Source organism: Heloderma suspectum, chromosome 17, assembly GCF_057233095.1.
Source record: "Heloderma suspectum isolate Gila_16-S chromosome 17, 16-S_ref, whole genome shotgun sequence".
NCBI classification, from domain to species: Eukaryota; Metazoa; Chordata; class Lepidosauria; order Squamata; family Helodermatidae; genus Heloderma; species Heloderma suspectum.
This window is the reverse complement of record NC_139474.1, coordinates 17,738,476-17,757,408: the sequence shown is the minus strand read 5'-3', so window position 1 is coordinate 17,757,408 and position 18,933 is coordinate 17,738,476. Positions and strand designations below refer to the sequence as shown.

The window sequence follows — 18,933 nt, the reverse complement described above, 5'->3', positions numbered from 1 at the left end:
CTGCTCTGAGCTTCATGGTTGAGCATTGAGCCCCATCATTGGCATGTTCATTCCCCAGCTCAGTCTTGCGATGGGTCTTGCACTGGTGACCTGGGGGGAGTCAGGTTGGGACCTTTGTGCTGTGAGCCTGGTTCCTGGCATGGCTACCCAAAGGCCAGCTAGCTCTGGCCAAAGGAGGGAACCTGAAGGGAGGACTAGGCATCCAAGGATCCTTGCACCAATAGGCTGAAGTGGATCGAGTGGCACTCCCTAAGTGGTACGAACCGCCTGGGCTTGACCTCTTGGCAGTTGGTAGCTAATCTTTTGAGCAGAAGTGGGAGCTTGATTGGTAGCTTGAGCCTGAGTGTGGGAAGTTCTGCTCTGTTAGTGGCTGGGGAGGCAGCCACACTTCCAGCATTGATTCCAAGCCTTCCCAGTCCAGGGGCCTTGAATTGCTTGCCAGTTGCGAGGGCTGAAGTTGGGCGCCTGTATTCTGTGCCTCGGGAAGGCTAAATGGAACCCTGCATCCTTGGGCAATGTGTCCAAACCCGGCGTTCTCTTGCATTGTCTGTACATAAACCATCCACAGATCTTCTTTGCACACTTAGTCCAGGCTGGCTGAGGACCAATTTGGATTGTGGTTCCCCGAGCAGTCCTCTCCAGGGACAGGGCAGGTCTGCTGAGACAACAAGTGGTACCTTGTGGAAAATAACTGATACAGATCCCAGGGCCAGAAACAGGAAGCCTCCCCGAGACTCAAAGCGTGGCAACTCCCTATGTAAAAAGAAAGGAGAGGGAGAAATTAAGTACAGCAACCCCGAACAATTAATGCATTCAGCCAGTGCAACAACAAAGCCGAGAGTGACCTCTTCCCTCTGCAAGAAGCTTCCAGTTTTGGCCTGCGCCTTCGTATCTACAGCTCTTGGCTGCAGTTAATTATACCCCACTGGGTTGTCATGGAGTCTTGATTGCAAAGGTCACAGCCTTTTGGCCCCTCGATAGCACACGTGGAGATGTCGCGGGAGGACTTAGAGTGATGGGCCGGATCGGAGCTGGGACCAAGAACCGCCTCCCCGGTGCTGAAGCTGCTGTGGTGCTATGTTTTCGTAACTTCACACATACCAGTGCGATCTCATTCAGGCTGTCGCCTCACAGTGAGTGTGTTCTGGGCGACCTTGTTCAGCGTTGATTTTTTCTGCCTGGCCTGAACGCTTTCAGCTGGCCACATTGGGCAAGTCGTGTTCCCTTGGGTAGGTTTGCCTCTCTGAAGTGGTGGCAGTCAGCAATTCAAGGCAATTCAGGGGTGCTTCCAGAAAGGGTTCCTTCACTCCAAGATGCATGGCCTTTGTCCTTGCCCACACAGAACTAAAGCTGAAAGATGCTGTGTGACTGCGTTTGCCCATGTTCACCCGGCGTCTGCGAAGAATTCCCTTGTTGCTTCTAGTGGAGCGTGTCAGTGCACCTTTGCAGAGAAAGCCATGACCTCAGGCCAGGGCGCTTAAGGGAATCTTTGGAGGGACTCCTGCTTTAGGTGCCTCAGCATGTCAATCAGTGGTGTAGTGGTAAATCTTGACGTGCACAGTCACATAGCTAGGCCCCCAAGGAGCGTCCGAAGGTCCAGGCAGGCCATATCAATAAACTGGTTTTTAGAGGTTTTCATCTCCACCAGGAGCAGGTCTCTGGTAAAACAAATGGGACTTAATTGCCTATTCCAGAGCAAGCCAACCCAAAAGATTTTGGATTACAAGAGGGAAGAATATATTGTTGGGAAAACACCCCCCCCCCACCCGCCCCATCAGTTACAGTGAGGATTTAGCATGGAAAAGCAGCATACAAAGTGATGATGACAGATAGGAAGCTCCTGCACAGATCTAACAAGTAAAACAGGGGTACTGCGATCTAGTTCACAGGAAGATAGTTTCATACCTCTGTATGAGGCCTGAGCTTGGCTCGCATCTTGCTCCTTAATTCCAGCAGATATTACCCAGTTAGCTGGGATACAGGAAGAAAAACCCACCACCTTTGAATTGTTGTGTAAACAAGTGGATGTTTTAGATGCCTGGCTCTGGCCCTATTGTCCCTGCGATTCCACTGGCCAAAGGCACATGGCTAAATTTAGTTCTTATTGGGCGGAGGAGCTGGTGTTTATCCTCGGAGAATTGTAAGGGAACTGTGGTCAGGATGTGTGTCTGACACACTGGCAGACGTGAGTCTTTGAAAACAGACTTGCTCTTGCAGTCAGTTTTTCTCAGCCTATGTTAAGACCAGAGTTGGCGGACTCCTACTGCATCCTGCAGCTGTACTTAAATGTGAGGACCCATAGGTGGGAAGTTGTCCAGCTCATGACTGGACATGATGCATGTATTAAATGAGGGGGAAGCTCCATCATTGTGCAGGTCTTGTAACATTCTCTTAAAAGCTAAACATGTTTGCCACAGCTCAGCAGCAGAGCATGTGCTTTGTATTGGCAGCATCCTACACCTCCGAAATCTGGCCCTGAAAGTTTGGGGGACCCTGTGGAGTGTCATTCCATGAGGCACAAGGGGCTGCCACTGGGGTGGGGGAAACACCCATTCCATGTGCATTTGGGGAGTACATTTCACATGAACATGGGCCTCTTTGGATTACAGCCCACACTGGTGCAATATGCTTTCGCTTCCTGGTATACCATAACATACCTTCAGCCTCCCTTTCTACTTGTATTACCTTAACACTTTCTGTTGACTGTCTCCTTATAACTGGGACAGCCCCTCTCTCCAGGATGGACTAGGAGCTGGGAGATCCGGGTTCTAGTCCCCACTCGGCCATGGAAGCTCACTGGGTGACTTTGGGCCAGTCACACACTCTCAGCCCAACCCACCTCACAGGGTTGTTGTTGTGAGGATAAAATGGAGAGGAGGAGGATAATGTAAGCCGCCTTGGGTTCCTTGCAAGAGGAAAAAAGGCGGGGTATAAATGCAATAAATAATAATAATAATAATCGCCTTCTCCTTGGCCTGGTTTGCATGTAATGGTAAACCATGGTTTATTTACACCATGGTTTGTTGCTCTATACTCTGGGTTTGTCTGGCAGACTGTCGAACAAACTGTGGTTTGTTTTCTCAGTTCCTGTGTTCTTTGTTTCCCTCCTCCTTCACCCACTCCCTCCCCTGTATCCCTGTCTTTGTGATCTGCAGTACTGGCAAGTAAAGAGCCTAGGATTTTGGACCACTCTTGCCTGCTGCCTCTGTAGTCTGGTGAAATAAGCCATGAAGAACCCACAATTCTGGCTTTGGATGTAATGACAACCCATAGTTTAAACAATCCACAGTTCACAACCCAGCAACAAACCATGGGTTCTCTTTGTGGCTTGCTAGTGGTTACCAACTCATAGTTAACTCATAGTTCCGCGTTCGTATGTAATGACAACCCACAATTCAAGAAACCATGGTTAATTAAACCATTGTTTACATGCAAATCAGGTCCTTGCCTACCAGCTAACCCTCTGCATCCCACTTCTTGACCATACCACTCCTTCCTTGCCCTGATAATCTTATCTGAGATTGAAACCTCTCTGGGGCAAGGGACTATCAGTGCTAAGCATAACAACAGATTAGTGCCCCCACCCCCGGCCGCTGTTAATGAGAGAACAATAGCATTTCCAGAATTCCTAAGAGCTCTCTCTAAATTACACTTGCTCAGAGAATAAGAACTTGACAAGATGGTGTCTTGTCCATCCAGGCTGGCATAGCACATGTGAGGCCATGGTGGACCTGTCTGTTCTCAGGAGACATGAGGCTATGCAGTCTGTGCATAAAATTCTTCATTACATAGACAATATAGGTGCTGCTGTAGAATATGGGCCTCTAATCTTCCTCTGAATGTATTTTAAAAAAAAATACAGAGTTTCTAGCATTCCCTGTGGAGGCTTTCCCTTGAGCCTTTTGTTACCTGCATACTTGCAGAGATTGGTCTCATCCAGGCGTTTGTACTTTGAGGCATCGTTCTCTCTTGAGAAGGAAATTCCTCTCCTTTGTGGTGTGTGCATGTTTGTGTTGAGAGTCAGAAAGTTGCCCTTTCCATGTAGCTCTGTTTAGAAGACATTTCCTTCTAAAGTTCTTGTAATGGTTTTGTGTGCGTGCACTTTTAATGGGATGTGACAGGCTCATGTTATAAGTATGTAACCTTTATTGAGTAATGGAAACCCTTGCCACCAAGCCTGTGTAGTAGGATACACATCTCAACCATTTTTTCTTATTAGCAGCATTTGGGTTAATACAAGCTACACCTTGAAGGGATAGCCATCTACTGTTGGTTTCTCCCCAAGGTGTGTCTTTCAGGGGTATAATGCTTCTGAACACAGAGGACCCATTTAGCTGTCATGACTGCTATAGTTATGGCTGATAAGGCCTTGGTAGACCTCTCTTCCTCCACTAATTTGTTAACCCTCTCCTCTAAACCTGTCTAGGCTGGTTGGTGTTGCTGCAAGTTGGGGTAGCGAATTCCATAAATGTTGTTGTGCTTTGTGTAAAATAGTGCTTTTCGGGGGGGGGGGGGGTGTCCGTGTCTGGATCTACTACCACCTGTCAGTTTCATTGGATGACTCCAGGTGTCTTGAGAGAGGGAGAACCCTCCCTCCTTTTTCCACACCACGAATAATGTTTTAGACCTTGTCAGTCCCTCCCACTGTCTTTGACCCCTCTCAGCTAAAAGGTCCCATTTGGTTTTGCATTTCCTCACAGGAAAGGCAAAATTCTCTTTGCTATATCTCCTTGAGAGGAGGACCTGTTAATGGTATGCCAAACCCAGCCACCACCATAGATTTCTGTAAGGTAATTATGGTGCTGGCCTTTCTGTTTTCAGTATGTTTCCTAATATCCCTTTTTCACTGTTGTGGCATGCTGTTGGCATCTTCATTGAGCTTTCCACAGATCTCTCTCCTAGAGTGTCACAGGTCCGGTTCAGTCCCTGTATGTGGAGTTAGGCTCTTCCCCTCCCAATATGCATCCATTTCCACATACTTCCCACTAAATCCCATTTGCTGTTTTGCTGCATGGGTTGCTGAGCTGGTGTAATTGTTGCGCTAGAAGCACCAGTGAGGCGGGGCTGTCGCTTAGGTCAGTAGCATAGACAAGAAGAAGACCTTGAGCAAAGGAAGCCTTCCGTTGGTGGGTCCACTGAGGAAAGCTGTCCTGGAGGCAGGCAGTGAACATTTTGGAGGAATCAGTGGGTCTTTTCACTTCTGAGTTAGGTCGCGAAACATCTGGGCAGCTAGGCTGGACTGGTTGCAATGAAACAGGCTTGAAATTGACATGGTGTCCAAATAATTTTTAAATGAAATCGATGAACAATTAAGAACTGCAAAGAAGGATCCTGGAGACATAGCTCAGCCAGTAATACTCCTTTTTCCTGATAGCCCAGAAGCAGGGCTTCAGGGAAACCCTCAATTTAAAACCCTCCTCCCCACCCCTTCCTTTGAGAGCTTAAATAGGCTTTAATTTTCAAACCCCAGAAACTTTCTCATGGCTAAATTGCCACCGGTTGTATGCTAATAGGAGCTCTAAAGTTGACATCCTTCTAGCTTGCGCATGGCCCTCCTTTCCTGGAACAACATCTTCACTTCTTCTTGCCAGGAACGGCGTGAATGTCGAAGGGGCAACGCACAAGCAAGTGGTGGACCTGATCCGCGCAGGGGAGAAGGAACTGATCCTGACAGTGCTCTCAGTGCCGCCACACGAGGCCGACAACCTTGACCCGAGTGATGACTCGCTGGGTCAGTCGTTCTACGACTACACTGAGAAGCAAGCGGTGCCCATCTCCATCCCCACCTACAAGCATGTGGAACAGAATGGTGAGAAGTTCGTGGTGAGTACCAGCTCGGCTGGGGTCCCGAGGGCCTGTGCCTGCCCTGCCCTTCTTGATGGGTGGCTTTGAAAAGCTTTTACAGTTCTTACTGCCTTATGAGGGGCCTGTAGGCAAAAGGTTTGGCAGTTATTGTAAATGGATAGAGAGCAGCGTCAGCCTGCCATCTTTTCCCCAAGTGTGCACCCCTCTGCTCTGTATTTATCCTTCCCTTGCTGCCAGCTCCCCCCCGCAAATGTCAAGAGTATTTTGGGGAGAGGAAGGGATTTCTCTTGTTTCTCCTGCAGTCTGGAGAAGGCAAGAAACAGCAGGAGCTTTTCCTTCTCCAAACAGCTCCACAGGTATGGGGAAACTCCTCTTTCCCAAGCCCTCTGGTATCTTCACCCCATCCAACCGTCTGCTCAAGTGAGACGAGGCCCCACTTCTCCTTTGAGCCCCTCTAGCAAGTGCGGAGAAAGAGAGGCAGGGTTTTCTCTTGCTTTCAATGCAGTTTGGAGAAGGAAAGAAGCAGTGGGAGAGACTTGTGCTGTTTCTTCTCTTCCAAACCACAGCCCAAGGAGAGTCTGATGGAGGCAGCTTGGAATCCTCCTCATCACAGGGCCAGGCACTGGAATTGTGGGTGCCTGTTTTTATTTCCTTTGCCTCCCAGTTTGCCTTCCCTTTTCAGGCTCCTTTCCTTTTGTGCTCATTCCTCTGGACCACTTGGTGGGTGCTGCCAGGTTTGAGGGGGCCCTTGGGCAAGATGCCTTCTGAGCCACCCCTCCCTGGCTGTCCCACTGCCTTGCGCGATCGCGCTCTCTCTCTCCCCCTTCCCCCGCCACCTCTCCACATATACCACCTCAGTCATTCCTTCCACCATACACACTACCAGGCATGGGGAAGGGGTTGAATGGGACCCTTTTTCTTTCTTTCTTTCCCCCTTTCCTTTTTCTTGGGCCCGACAACAGCCTCTGTAGAATGTTTTGGGAAAAGGAAAGACCTGTTTGTCATCTTCCCAGCACTGGTCAGTCTACGCACTATCCCTTTCCCCACCTTGCCAGCTCGTGGTGCAGCACGAAAGGTCCTCCTTTCTTTCTTTTTTTCTTTTTAAAAAAGCTTTTCACAGCACACTGGGCATGCTGGGAAGTAAAGCTCCAGACATTCACACTTGCCATTTTCATTGCCCACACCTGGAGCTTTGCTCTGCAGCATGCCTAGCCTGACTGGAGAAAGTGGAGGGAAAAAGATTTTTTGTGCCCCTTTTGTGCCCCTCTGGGTTGCCTCCCGTAGTCCGGTCTTGACAGTGCTGCTGGGAGCACTTACCTTTTCCAGTGCCCCTTTCCTACATGCACTGAGGGGTCTGCAGTCACCTTAGGCCCTCATATCCCCCCACATTCTGTAGATTTCCTTTGTCTACCTTGCCAGTGGCAGCCATTTCCAAAGGAGCGCCTTCTGTTTCTCTTCCTGAAAAGCTGCTCAGTGATTCAGTGTTTCATTGATTCGCTGGCAGCCATGTAATCCCCCTACCCCTTGCCCAACACGATAAACAGCTTAATTTAAAATCAAGAAGTGGGTCTGTGTTGCAGCTGGCCAAAAGCTTAGCAAAACAGAACTGATTTCATGTGGTGCCTAAAAGATAAGTGTGGGTGCCAGGCCCATATGTTAGGGGAAGGCATTCTGCAGTCAGGGTGCCATCCCAGAAGGGCCCTGCCTTAGGCCTCATCTGTCTAACCTCTGAAGCCTCTGCTGCTGACCTCATCCAGCTGGGGGGAATGCGGAGGTGTGTTGAAACAGTTCTGACTTCCCTTTCTGTTATGGACTTTGGCCAAGACAAACGAAAGAAGTCTAACTTGATCTGCAAAGAATTGTCACGTTGTTTGCATGGCTGCTGCAGAGGAAAATAAGCTTCTGCTGATGCTCTTTTTTTTCCGTTGCCTCCCCTCTGAGAAAAGCAGTGACTTATCCCGTCCTACCATGCATTGAGAGAGGGAGTATGAGAGGGTGCTTCTTTGGGAAAAGATGCTTTCTTTTGTCCAGGAGGACTAAAGCATTTCCATCTCCATTCCAGAACGGCTGCACTCTGTTTCTCTCAACCATCCTGAGGAGGAACCGCTGTCAACCCTTATATCTTCCAGTAGTAATTAAAAGTTGAGCTAACCTCTGGTCATGTGCCAACCCTAGAGGAGGAGGGGCATATGTCCATCTGTAAGCAGCCTGTGCAAAAGCACCCACTTCTCTGAGAACCCCCAGAGGACCCAGTGAGGCCTTCAGATCCCATCCAGTCCTCTGGGTCTTGTTCCAGTTTGAAAGGAGTCTGTGTGTGTGTGTGTGTGTGTGTGTTGAGCCATAAAGTACACATTGGTGACTAGACTGTGATGGCTCACTTACGGACTTTGAATAGGGAAGATTGCTCAATGAACGGACAGACATGGCATTTTCCTTCTCCCTTCCCATTCTCACTCCTCCTCCTTGAGAAGCAGGAGCCACTTTCCCAATGAGAGACCGAGCCCCTGTTTGGAAATAACTGCTGAATGTTGTGTGTTTGTGTGTTGATGGTTTGGGCCACAAACAAAACTTGTACGTACTGTTTGAAGAATGATGTTCAAATCACACAGTTTGAACTTTCCATTTTCAAACACTCTCTGCAGTTTTGTTTGTAGTCCAAGTCCTTGATACAGTGTGCGTGCGCTGTCCACCTGTTGTCTGTCCTCAGTAACTCATATTCAGAGGTAACCTGCAAAGTTCATAGAGGAGGTATGGATGTATTGATGGCTCTTAGCTATGATGGATCCAGGCCCAGAGGCAGTATATCTCTAAATACTAGGTGCAGTGGGCAGACAACTAGGGAGGGGGTGGCCATTACCTTCTTACCCACTTGGGAGATGCCAGAGGCACCTGGCTAGTTGATGTTTAGGGCAGAGTGAGGTTTCAGGCATACCTTAGTCTGGGTAAGGCAATTTTTAGAATCTTTTAAGTGGCAAGTTGTACACAGGTTTGGTCTCCAAAATCTATCCTAACTGTGATGTCGCCCACTAACCTCTGAGGGATTAGAACAGACCAGTCTTTCCTACTGTGGTGCCCTCCAGATGACTTGGGCTACAACTCCCATGAACCCCAGCAAGCATTTCCAATGGCCAGAGGTGAGAGAAGCTGAAGTCTAAAACATCTGGAGGGCAACATGTTGGGGAAGGCTGGAATAGACCATATGATATAATACAGCGGGGGGTGTGTGTGTGTATATATATATTCGTCTATACGATGAAGCCTGGCTCTTCAAATCCTTGCACATCAGATAGCCCATTCAGCCTTCTCTCTCTCTTAGCCTAACCTATCTTTCTGGGTTGTTGTGATTTTTGAGCTTCTTTCCCAAAGAAAAGTTTCCAAAGTTCTGGGATAATTGCACTACAGAGCTTTAGCATTAAAAAAAAAATAAAATCCATGCTGTGTGTGTGTGTGTGTGTATTCGTCTATACAAGTGTGAAGCCTGGCTCTTCAAATCCTTGCACATCAGATAGCCCATTCAGCCTTCTCTCTCTCTTAGCCAAACCTATCTTGTTAGGTTTCTATCTTAGAAACGGCCATCGCCCTTTCTTGAAAGACTCCTTGCCTGACAGTGCAAGGTCTTGACATTGCTTTTGTTCCTGTCTCTCTCCTAGGTTTACAACGTTTACATGGCGGGCCGGCAGTTGTGTTCAAAGCGGTACCGTGAATTCGCCATCTTGCATCAGAACCTGAAGCGGGAGTTTGCCAACTTCACCTTTCCCCGCCTGCCGGGCAAATGGCCATTCTCGTTATCCGAACAGCAGTTGGATGCCAGGCGACGGGGGCTTGAGGAATACCTCGAAAAGGGTACGCAGTTGGGCCTTGTTTGATGGCAGAAAAGGATGTTGGCTTTTTGATGCCTTGAGGCTGGCTTGCTGATTCCTGCTAGCCCATTTGTCTGGCCACAGCCTGGCTCTGATCAGCCAGTTCCCTGGACATACTGATGCAGTTTTTAAAATCGTTTATTTCTTTATTTTACAGTATGAAAAAATTAATTGATCAGAAAGAACCCTGATGAAATAGGCAACAGGCTTCAGTTTTTAAACTGTGCTTGCCACCTTGCATTGGAAATAATCTCAGAAGAAGCATTTCTTCCAATCTCTGAGAGAATGGCGGAATGCCTCTTCTCAGAGGATGCAATAAATGCACCATTTACAAAGGAAGTATTTGTTGTTGTTCAGTCGTTCAGTCGTGTCCGACTCTTCGTGACCCCATGGACCATAGCACGCCAGGCCTTCCTGTCCTGCGCTCTCTCCCGGAGCGTGCTCAAGTCCATATTCATTGCATCAGTGATGCTATCTAGCCATCTCATCCTCTGCTGTCCCCTTCTCCTTTTGCCTTCAGTCTTTCCCAGCATCAGGGTCTCTTCCAGAGAGTTTTCTCTGTGCATTAGGTGGCCAAAATATTTGAGCTTCAGCTTCAGTATTTGTCCTTCCAATGAGCAGTCAGGGTTGATTTCCTTTAGGATTGGCTGATTTGACCTCCTTGCAGTCCAGGGGACTCGTAAGAGTCTTCTCCAGCACCACAGTTCGAAAGCATCAATTCTTCGGCGCTCAGCCTTCCTTATAGTCCAGCTCTCACAGCCATACGTTGCTACTGGGAAAGGAAGTATACTTGTTTGTTTTTGCTTATAGGCAGGTTTTTTTATAGATTTGGTCAATTACACAGTTGACAAAGAATCCTACAACCCATAGAGTAACATTTCTTTAATCAGGTCACAGTCCCCTTGGAAGCTTTCTTTTTTGAAGGGGGCAGGTCAAGCTTGGTTGGAAACTGCCTTCACCCCCACTACTTCAGTCTGATTTGGCATGGAAGGATGGATAAGTCAGAGGGCCCAGTGACTGGCATGGGAGCTTCCAATCCTATAGTACTGGTGATGCTAAGAAGGTGTGGACCTGAACAGGTCTGAAGGGGAAACCACTGTCTCCCCACCCTGCCTTCCCACCCCTACACATAAATACATCAGGCACAGATTCTGGCTGATAGCACAGTTGGTGAGAAAATATATATTTTCCCCTAATTGGGTCATCTCTGGAATTTTATGGGCCAGTGTTTTGGCTTGACTTGGCTTGGGAATAGGAATAGCTAGCTCTGGATTTGCATGTGGAAGTGGGCTGTACCACTGCTCTCTCCCAGAAGCCTAGAAAACAGTACAGGGGATGATCCCCCTGCATCCTGTGACTAGTGCCACCCTGTCCTATCCTGTCTGTTGATGGAGCCATTCTTTTTGGTTCTGCAGTGTGCTCCATCCGGGTCATCGGAGAGAGTGACATCATGCAAGAGTTCTTGTCGGAGTCGGATGAGGTAGGCTTCATGAAAATGGAGCGCCCCGGGGAGGTGCCGGGGAATGCACCTTTTGATGCGTAAGGCTATAGGTTTGATCCCCAGCTTCAGGGTTGAGGAGTTCCTCTGCATTAGGTCATGCAAAGCTGGCACCATTCTGCGTAACTCCCTCGTGAGGGGGAAATGGCCAGGTCTGCTCCACTGAAGCTTTGAGACGCTCAGCAAAGGCTTTTCTCTCTCATATCTGCCAGGCCTTTCAGGATTAGATCTTGAGAGATGGGAATATGTATTTGAGTGCTTTGTAAAGTGGTGCTTTCTCCCCCCCCAACACACACATTTTTCTTGCCTGTCTTCTATTTATAAATTGCTTGGCGCATCACATTTTATTTTGTTAATTGGTAGTATGCCTAGTTGGCACAAGAAAATAAGAGAAATGTATAAACAATAAAGCCAGAGCAGGGAACTTTGGGCTAGATTGGCCAGGGTCCTGACCTGGTGGAAGGTACCTCCTTATGTGCACATCTAACCTGGTTTGTTTGTGTACAGAGGCCACAGTACTAGAGCTCAGGGCAGCAACCTTTTCGGAATTTAATGCTAAGAGTATTCTGAGCCATGAGCCAGCCATCTTGCATCTGGGATCATAGAGTGGGGAGAGAAAAGGCTTTCCTAGGCCCGTGGCTATGACCTTTAGGCAGATTTGAGCCCCCAAATCCCTCCATTGTGGGAAAGAATCCATCTCAATAAGGCGGATTCTGTTTGACAAGGACTTGAGGCATCCTGCATGGTTCTCCTTTTCCTTCCTTATCTTTTTGTGGTGTAGTTCTTACAGCTGAGAATAATTCCTTTGTGTGCGGGATAAGCCAAGCTCATAAACCTACTACCAGAGAGAGAGAACACCTTTACATTGCTGACTGTATCTTTGTGCTTTTGCCTCCCAGAACTACAATGGTGTGTCAGACGTGGAACTAAGAGTGGCGCTTCCAGACATCACGACAGTGACTGTCCGGGTCAAAAAGAACAGCACCACAGACCAGGTGTATCAGGTGAGGAGGGAGAGGGTGACCAAGGGAGTGTCCATTTACTGGCAATAGAGAAAAAGAAACAAACCTGGACTTCATTTCGCTGTGTACCATTTTAATTTTTTAAATCAAGGCTCTGCAGGCCCATAGACACATGGTGGAGTAGGGGAGAATCCTCAGCCCTTGTGATGCTAAGGGAGGCGGAGGTGGTTTCTCGGAGAGCAGCAGCAATAGAATAAGATTTGGCAACTGGCCACCTGTGTGCTCACTCAGGCCCTGAGGAGCTTCCTACCAGGCTCCCAGAATAAAGCCCCCCCTGCAAATTGTGCAGCTCTTGAGTAAAGCAAGATACAGGCCAAGTGCTTTCTAACCTCCCCTGCAACAACCCCCCCCCCCCCCGGTGTGAACAGCAACAAACCCTTTCCCTTTTATTTGTGAGCTGCTGAGTTGCACATGTGGCCAAGACACTGAGACACCCGAAAAGGGGAACTCGGGTGCACCCTCCTTTTGCTGTTCACACTGGGGTGGGCAGAGATTATTAGGGCTGCTTGTTTGTGTCCAGGAGCAAATAGGTGAGATGCGTATTGGGCACCGACAAGGGGTAGGTTGAAGGGTGAACTCGTTGCTGCCTCTTCATCCATTGCTCAGTTCAAAATCCCCCCCCCCCCAATTTGAAATGACTTCTAATACTGGGAATTGAAACTGGGTGAATTGGAAAGACAAGCTGACCTAATTGTCTTCAGAACTTGAATCACTTTTCAAGAGGAAGCGCTTCCGAGGCCTAGTTATAAAATCCTGAGGTTTGCTGCGGTGGGGAATCGACCGACTTAATGTTTTTGTCAGAGACCTAGGGTTGAGAGTTTGCGGCACGTGGAGGACAGCCAGCGTCCCGAGGTGAGGCCGCTGCCTCTGGATAGTGCAGTCTCGGGGAGTAACACCCCCTGATTCCTGTTCTCTCTCTCTCTCTCTCTTCTCTCCCCTCAACTGGTTTGCTCTCCAGGCTGTTGCTGCCAAAGTTGGGATGGACAGCACGACCGCAAACTACTTTGCCTTGTTCGAAGTGATAAATCACTCTTTCGGTAAGAACTAGGGCCAGATGAAGGAGTCGCTTGGATTGCAGTCAGCCTTCTGCATCTGCAAACATTTCCTCACTGGAAAATGTGAACACCTTCTCTGCAAGGGAAGACTCAAGCATGGGGGATATTTATTTTCAGAAGAAAAGACAACTGGGGCCAGCGGGAGGGGTATTATAGAGCAGGGTGCACAACGAAGCTAGGGGTATCCCCGACCACCCTTTCCCCAGAGCCCAGCTGATCCACCCTTTCCCCAGAGCCCAGCTGATCCACCCTCCAGCCTGGCCCCCTCTTCCGGCAGGGAAAAGTCTCTCTTTCTCAGGGCTTACTAGGGGAAAGCTCCACCCCTCGCCGACCATAACTTCACTGGCATGTTTTGCAACCCTTGTGGAAGTAGAGAAGGAAGCTTTCATCTAACCCTCTGGCAGAAGGTGCCAGTGTTTGGGGAGAGTGGCTGGAAGGGCTCGATTCCGGGCTGCTGCCATCTGAACCTGTTGAACAGATGCCTTCCAAAGGGAGGATTAGACAGATTCGTGAAGGGGGCTGAGAGAGCCACCTACTGCTGTTAGCTGCTCCCATACTCAGAGGCGGCCTACCTCTGAATACTGGTTTCAGAGGGATAATCTCCCATAGATGACACGACACCCATTAACAATCCTCTTGCTGTGCCCAGCTTGGGCTGATACTGGTGGCGGCGCGTATCTGCACAAGCACCATGAATGTAGGCGACCCTCCCTCCCCCAAGGAAAGTCACGTTTGCCAGTGTGGAAAGGACAGAAGGAGAAGGAAGATGGGGGAGAGGCCCTGGTTAAAAAGCGGAAGAGCGTGAGCTGAAGCATATTTAGACTGCTTGGGGCTGGAGTCTTGTCTACAGATTGGGGGTGGGGAGGGAGGAGTCAGGCAAGGCTTTATGGAAAAGGTGGGTGCACAGAAAGTGTGCCAGCCTCTGCCCACGTGATACCAGCGCGTCACTACTTTCTTCTCTGGGCTCCCACCCGTTACGCAGTGCGGAAGCTGGCGCCCAACGAGTTCCCTCACAAGCTCTACGTGCAGAATTACACCTCGGCTGTGCCGGGGACCTGCCTGACGATCAGGAAGTGGCTCTTCACCACGGAAGAGGAAGCCCTTCTGAATGACAACGACCTGGCGGTCACCTATTTCTTCCACCAGGTGGGCACCTGCGACCTTGCATGTTACGCAACAGGTGGTGTGTGGCTCCTTGGACCCTCCTTGTGTGTGCCTTGTAGGTTTCTCCTTTAGAAAACCCTTTGACGTGTGGCGGATAACACACCTGCGGAGAAATTAGTTGCCACGCAGAGCGAGAGAACGAGAAAGGGGCAGGTGATGAGGATATGGGGAGCAGAGAGTGAGGAGAAAGTCAAGAGGGGATTGCTCAGTGAAACCTCCATGTTCAGAGGCAGTTTACCTCCGAATGCCCAGAGAACATCGGTTGTTGGGCAGATTAAAAATTCAGTAAACAAAGAATGCCAGATGCTGAGAGCAAATGGGAGGAGGGCCATCGCCTTCTTGCCCTGCTTGTGAGCTCCCCAGAAGCGTCGCAGTGGCTACCATAATTCCCTTGTATTTCTGGTGTTCGTGGGTGAGTGCTGTTCCTTATGTAGGTAAAAAGGCACCATCCACGTGCAAGAGGGAGTTAGCAGCAGATTTGGGGTAACCCAAAGATTTGCAGAAATACAAAGACAACAAAAATCCTTCATGAAACAAATAAAAAAAGCTCTGAAAAGTTGGGTGGGTGGGGGACCCCCGAACAGTACCGTGAGGACTGAGCAAGCTCCGTGGGCCTAGAATCTTGACTGAAACACCAAGCAGAAGCCTCTGCGCTGCAACTTTGTTGCAGGTCCGACGCCTCAGAAATAGAATGCTGGGCCTGATGGACCCTTACTCTGATCCAGTGTGGCAATTTTAAGTTCTTAAGAGGTCCTTCTGATCCTGTTTGTTCTGGGGCAGAGAGCTTTAAGCATAAGGACTACAAGCTTGAAGCTGTAATGGCGACATGGGGTGGGGAGGTGCAGGCAAGATGGCAAAGGTGCTGGGCAGATGGATCATCTGAGCTGAGCTAGGAAGGAACAGAAGATGCTTAATCTTGCTTGGCTCTTTGATTGGGGCAGCCACCAGTCTCTGAATGCTTGTGTTGCGCAGGCCGTTGATGATGTGAAGAAGGGATACATCAAAGCTGAGGAGAAGTCCTACCAACTGCAGAAGCTCTGCGAGCAGAGGAAGATGGTCATGGTAAGGCAGAGCAAGGCATTCTGGGACGCGAGCTTTGGGCGTCTCGCCTGCTAAGTCAGTGCTGGAAGCAGTGCAGCAATTTATAATACATGCATAGGCGTCACTTTATATTTTTTTCAAGCAGCGTATGGGGAGGGAGGGCAGAACTGATAATGTTGACTGGCTGGTATGTATGTTAATCAGATGGCAAAGCCAGGAGGAAGGCGGACTTGCCACGAATTATGTTACATGTAGGTCTGTCTTCTCCCTTTTTGCCTGTGAAAGGCTCACGATTGCAAAACTCAAAGAATTCCAGCACAAAATTCCCCAACAATTGCCTCCGTCCACCTTCCCTGGTCCTCACTTTCTGTTGTTCCTTTTCCCTCCCCCATCCCTTTCAGTATCTTAACATGTTGCGGACCTGTGAGGGTTACAACGAGATCGTCTTCCCACACTGCTCCTGTGACTCCCGCCGCAAGGGCCACGTGATTACAGCCATCAGCGTCAAGCACTTTAAACTCCACGCCTGCACCGAGGAAGGCCAGCTAGAGGTCAGCAGCTGTGGGCGGGTGGGGGAAGCGTTTGGGCTCCGTGTGGGTCAGTCAGGAAGGGCCGACTGCAGCTGCTGAGGCTGGGAGGGAAGGTCAGAACCGTTGAGTGCCAGGAGTTCCTCTTGCGTAGGTCCCTCCTGCTCAGTGTAGGAGCTGCAGTGCAGGGTGCAACTACAGCCGGTGACCATCCAGCCTCTGGTTAAATGCCTCCAGCGAAGGAGAGCCTACCACCTCCCTAGGCAGCCTGTTCCACTCTCAGACAGCTCAGCCCGTTAGGAAGTTTCAGCTGAAACCTGCTTCCCTGCCATTTCCACCCATCAGTTCTGGTCCTGGAGCAAGAGAGAACAAGTTTGCCTTATTTTGATGGCCCTCTAGATATTACAGTAGCGGCTTGCATGAATATGTAATCAGTGTTATTCTGCTTGAGACCTCCTAGGCTAGCACTGTGTGCTCTCACTGCCGTCAGCTCTCTGGGCTTGTCTTGGGTCGCACAGTCTTGCCATCCAAGAACCTTTTAAATGAAAATGAGTCAGATTAAGCCTTCTGTGTGCAAAGAATATGCTGTGTTGCTTGGCTGTGACCCCATTGTTTTCTTCCTGGGGCATGGAGGGGAGGCAGATTCCATTGTCAGGGTGATTAGGAAAGGGAAGGAAAACTGCCAGCATCATAACGTCCTTCCACAAATCCTAGGATTTGGAATACGTTGTTCTGTTTGGGTGGTTCCATCTCAAAAGGGTGGATGTTGTAGCACTGGGCAAGATGCAGGAAAGGGGGCTGGAGCCCCTTCTGTAGACGCGAAGGCAGACGCGTCGATGGGTTCGTAGTCTAGAAAAAAGGTGACTAAAAGCAGACATGATACAGACGTTCATGCAATTATGCATGATGTGGAGAAAGTGGGATGGAAAACTTTATCGCTCTGCTAATGCTAGAACTTTGTGTGTGTGGGAGGGGGAGGGGGTTGTCATCTAGTGAAATCGATGGGCGGCATATGCAGGACAGCCAAACGAAAATACCTCTTTGCACAACGTGCTTCGGTGGAGGTGTGCCACAAGGAAGGCAGTGAGGCCCTGAATTTCTGCATCTAGAGATACTTCAGAGATACTTTCCATAGGAAGCATTGCGAGATGCCTTCAGAGTTCTATTGGGACTGGACTCGCCCCTCTCCCCCGACACACACACACACACACACACACACACACACACACGGCCTCGTTTCCTCTTGACATCCATTGTTCTCTTGTTCCAGAACCAGGTAATAGCCTTTGAATGGGATGAGATGCAGCGATGGGACACGGACGAGGAGGGAATGGCTTTCTGCTTCGAATACGCGCGAGGGGAAAAGAAGCCCCGATGGGTTAAAATCTTCACCCCTTACGTAAGTGTGGGTTTAGGGGGAAGAGAGACGTGTTTAGTGGTAGCTTTGAACAGCCACTCGGAGGACATGGTGATTCAGGTCTAAGCACGGCCTCTGCTTCCCTGACCTTTTGGGTGCCCATGGAGTGAGGGGAAAAGGGGTGGAGTTGTAGCTGGGATGGCAGAGAGGAGTAGAGTCGTGAGCCCTCAGTTCTGAGAGATGGTTGCTTTTTCTCTCTCCACAGTTTAACTACATGCATGAGTGTTTTGAGCGGGTTTTCTGCGAACTCAAGTGGCGGAAGGAGGTGAGAGATCACGTTGGGTGTCATCTGGAAGGAGAGAAAGCATAATTCTGGGCCCAGCAGTCTGGTGCAGTCCAAGACGCACAATTCTCAATGTGCAAAGCATACCTTTGAATGAACCTAGTCTGCCGTCCTTGGGCATTGGCCCTGGGTGCTTGCTAAGAGAGGCTGGTGGTTTTCATCTCCTTTAAGTGCGGTGTGCAAGCCAAGACTTGGAGGCTGTACTTTTTAGTTTGGCAATGCTGGGAGCCAAAGGGATGTTGCCCCCAATTGCTCACTTTCTTAGACAGGTGGGCTGTGGCTTCTTTCAGGCTCAAGATACTTGACTAGAGAAGGGGACAGAGCATGAGACAGAGAGAGAGCAAGAGAGAGCGAGAGAGCTGAAACCTTTGCTGACTAGAGCTGCTAGATCTTCATTTGCTTGCGTACTTCATATGTCTCACAATAATTCTGTCCTTTTTTGAAGGTGGAGGAAGAAGCAACAGACAAGGATAACAAGAACTGCAGTAAAGACAATATGTGCAGCAAGGTAAGAGGGGGTGGGAAAAGGTCTACTCTCAGGGGACGGGTTAGTAGTATGAGGTCTTCGACCCATCCCCTCCTCCTTCCCATGCCATGTGGAGATGCTTTTGAAGAGTGAGTCCCCTTCCTTGAAAGGGGCACTCTGTGAGAGGTCAGCCCCAGAATCCTCTGCCTGGACCTGATTCAAAATGGAATTCACTTCCTGCCCCCTGCCCCTGCCAGTCTCTGTCACTTTGTCTGCATGTGCAGGGTTGGGATGGAGGGAGGTAAAGCATGGGGGGGGGGGTTGCCTGCCTGCCTGCCTGCCTGCCTGCCTCTCTAAAATCAGCCTTCCCCACTCTGGTGCCTTCCAGATGTTGTCGAAGCTGGGATGATGGGAACTGCAGTCCAATGCATTCGGAAGACTGCAGGTTCAGGAAGTCTGCTATAAACAATACTGCCGGGCTTACCCAAGAGTGCCACTTCCTGCCATGTGCCATGATCACAGGATCTGTGGTTCTCTCAGCTCAGAGAACTACAAATCCCATGATTCCAGCAGGTGGGCCCGTCTGTCTTGTTGGGCATTTTCCCCTCCCACTAGCTACCCTCTCCCCTTTTGCAAAGCGAGTGGCTCAAGGACCCATGAAAACATCCTTCAGGAGTTTTGGGTTTTCAGCAGGGATACTAGCAGCACCCAGATGGCTTTTCGGGTGCATTTGGTGTGTCTGTCGCCCGTTGCTGCTTTCAGCATCTTAGTTATGTCTCTCTTTTTTTCTGTTCT

At 49.5% G+C, this 18,933-nt stretch overlaps 1 protein-coding gene across 7 annotated transcripts in view; it reads left to right on the top strand.

Moving 5' to 3' along the window:
- SNX27 (sorting nexin 27) overlaps positions 1-18,933 on the top strand; it is a 47,995-nt gene that overhangs the window by 19,526 nt on the left and 9,536 nt on the right. For 6 of the 7 annotated variants that reach the window (XM_084823651.1, XM_084823649.1, XM_084823652.1 and 3 more), the window contains exons 2-12: positions 5,592-5,823; positions 9,456-9,648; positions 11,081-11,145; positions 12,063-12,167; positions 13,144-13,222; positions 14,223-14,386; positions 15,377-15,466; positions 15,847-15,996; positions 17,243-17,371; positions 17,595-17,654; positions 18,118-18,180. In XM_084823651.1, the coding sequence (XP_084679777.1) occupies positions 5,592-5,823; positions 9,456-9,648; positions 11,081-11,145; positions 12,063-12,167; positions 13,144-13,222; positions 14,223-14,386; positions 15,377-15,466; positions 15,847-15,996; positions 17,243-17,371; positions 17,595-17,654; positions 18,118-18,180 (1,330 nt within the window). Of the gene's footprint in view, positions 1-5,591; positions 5,824-9,455; positions 9,649-11,080; positions 11,146-12,062; positions 12,168-13,143; positions 13,223-14,222; positions 14,387-15,376; positions 15,467-15,846; positions 15,997-17,242; positions 17,372-17,594; positions 17,655-18,117; positions 18,181-18,526; positions 18,922-18,933 lie in introns of those variants that run through there. The other variant, XM_084823653.1, reaches the window with a different exon arrangement.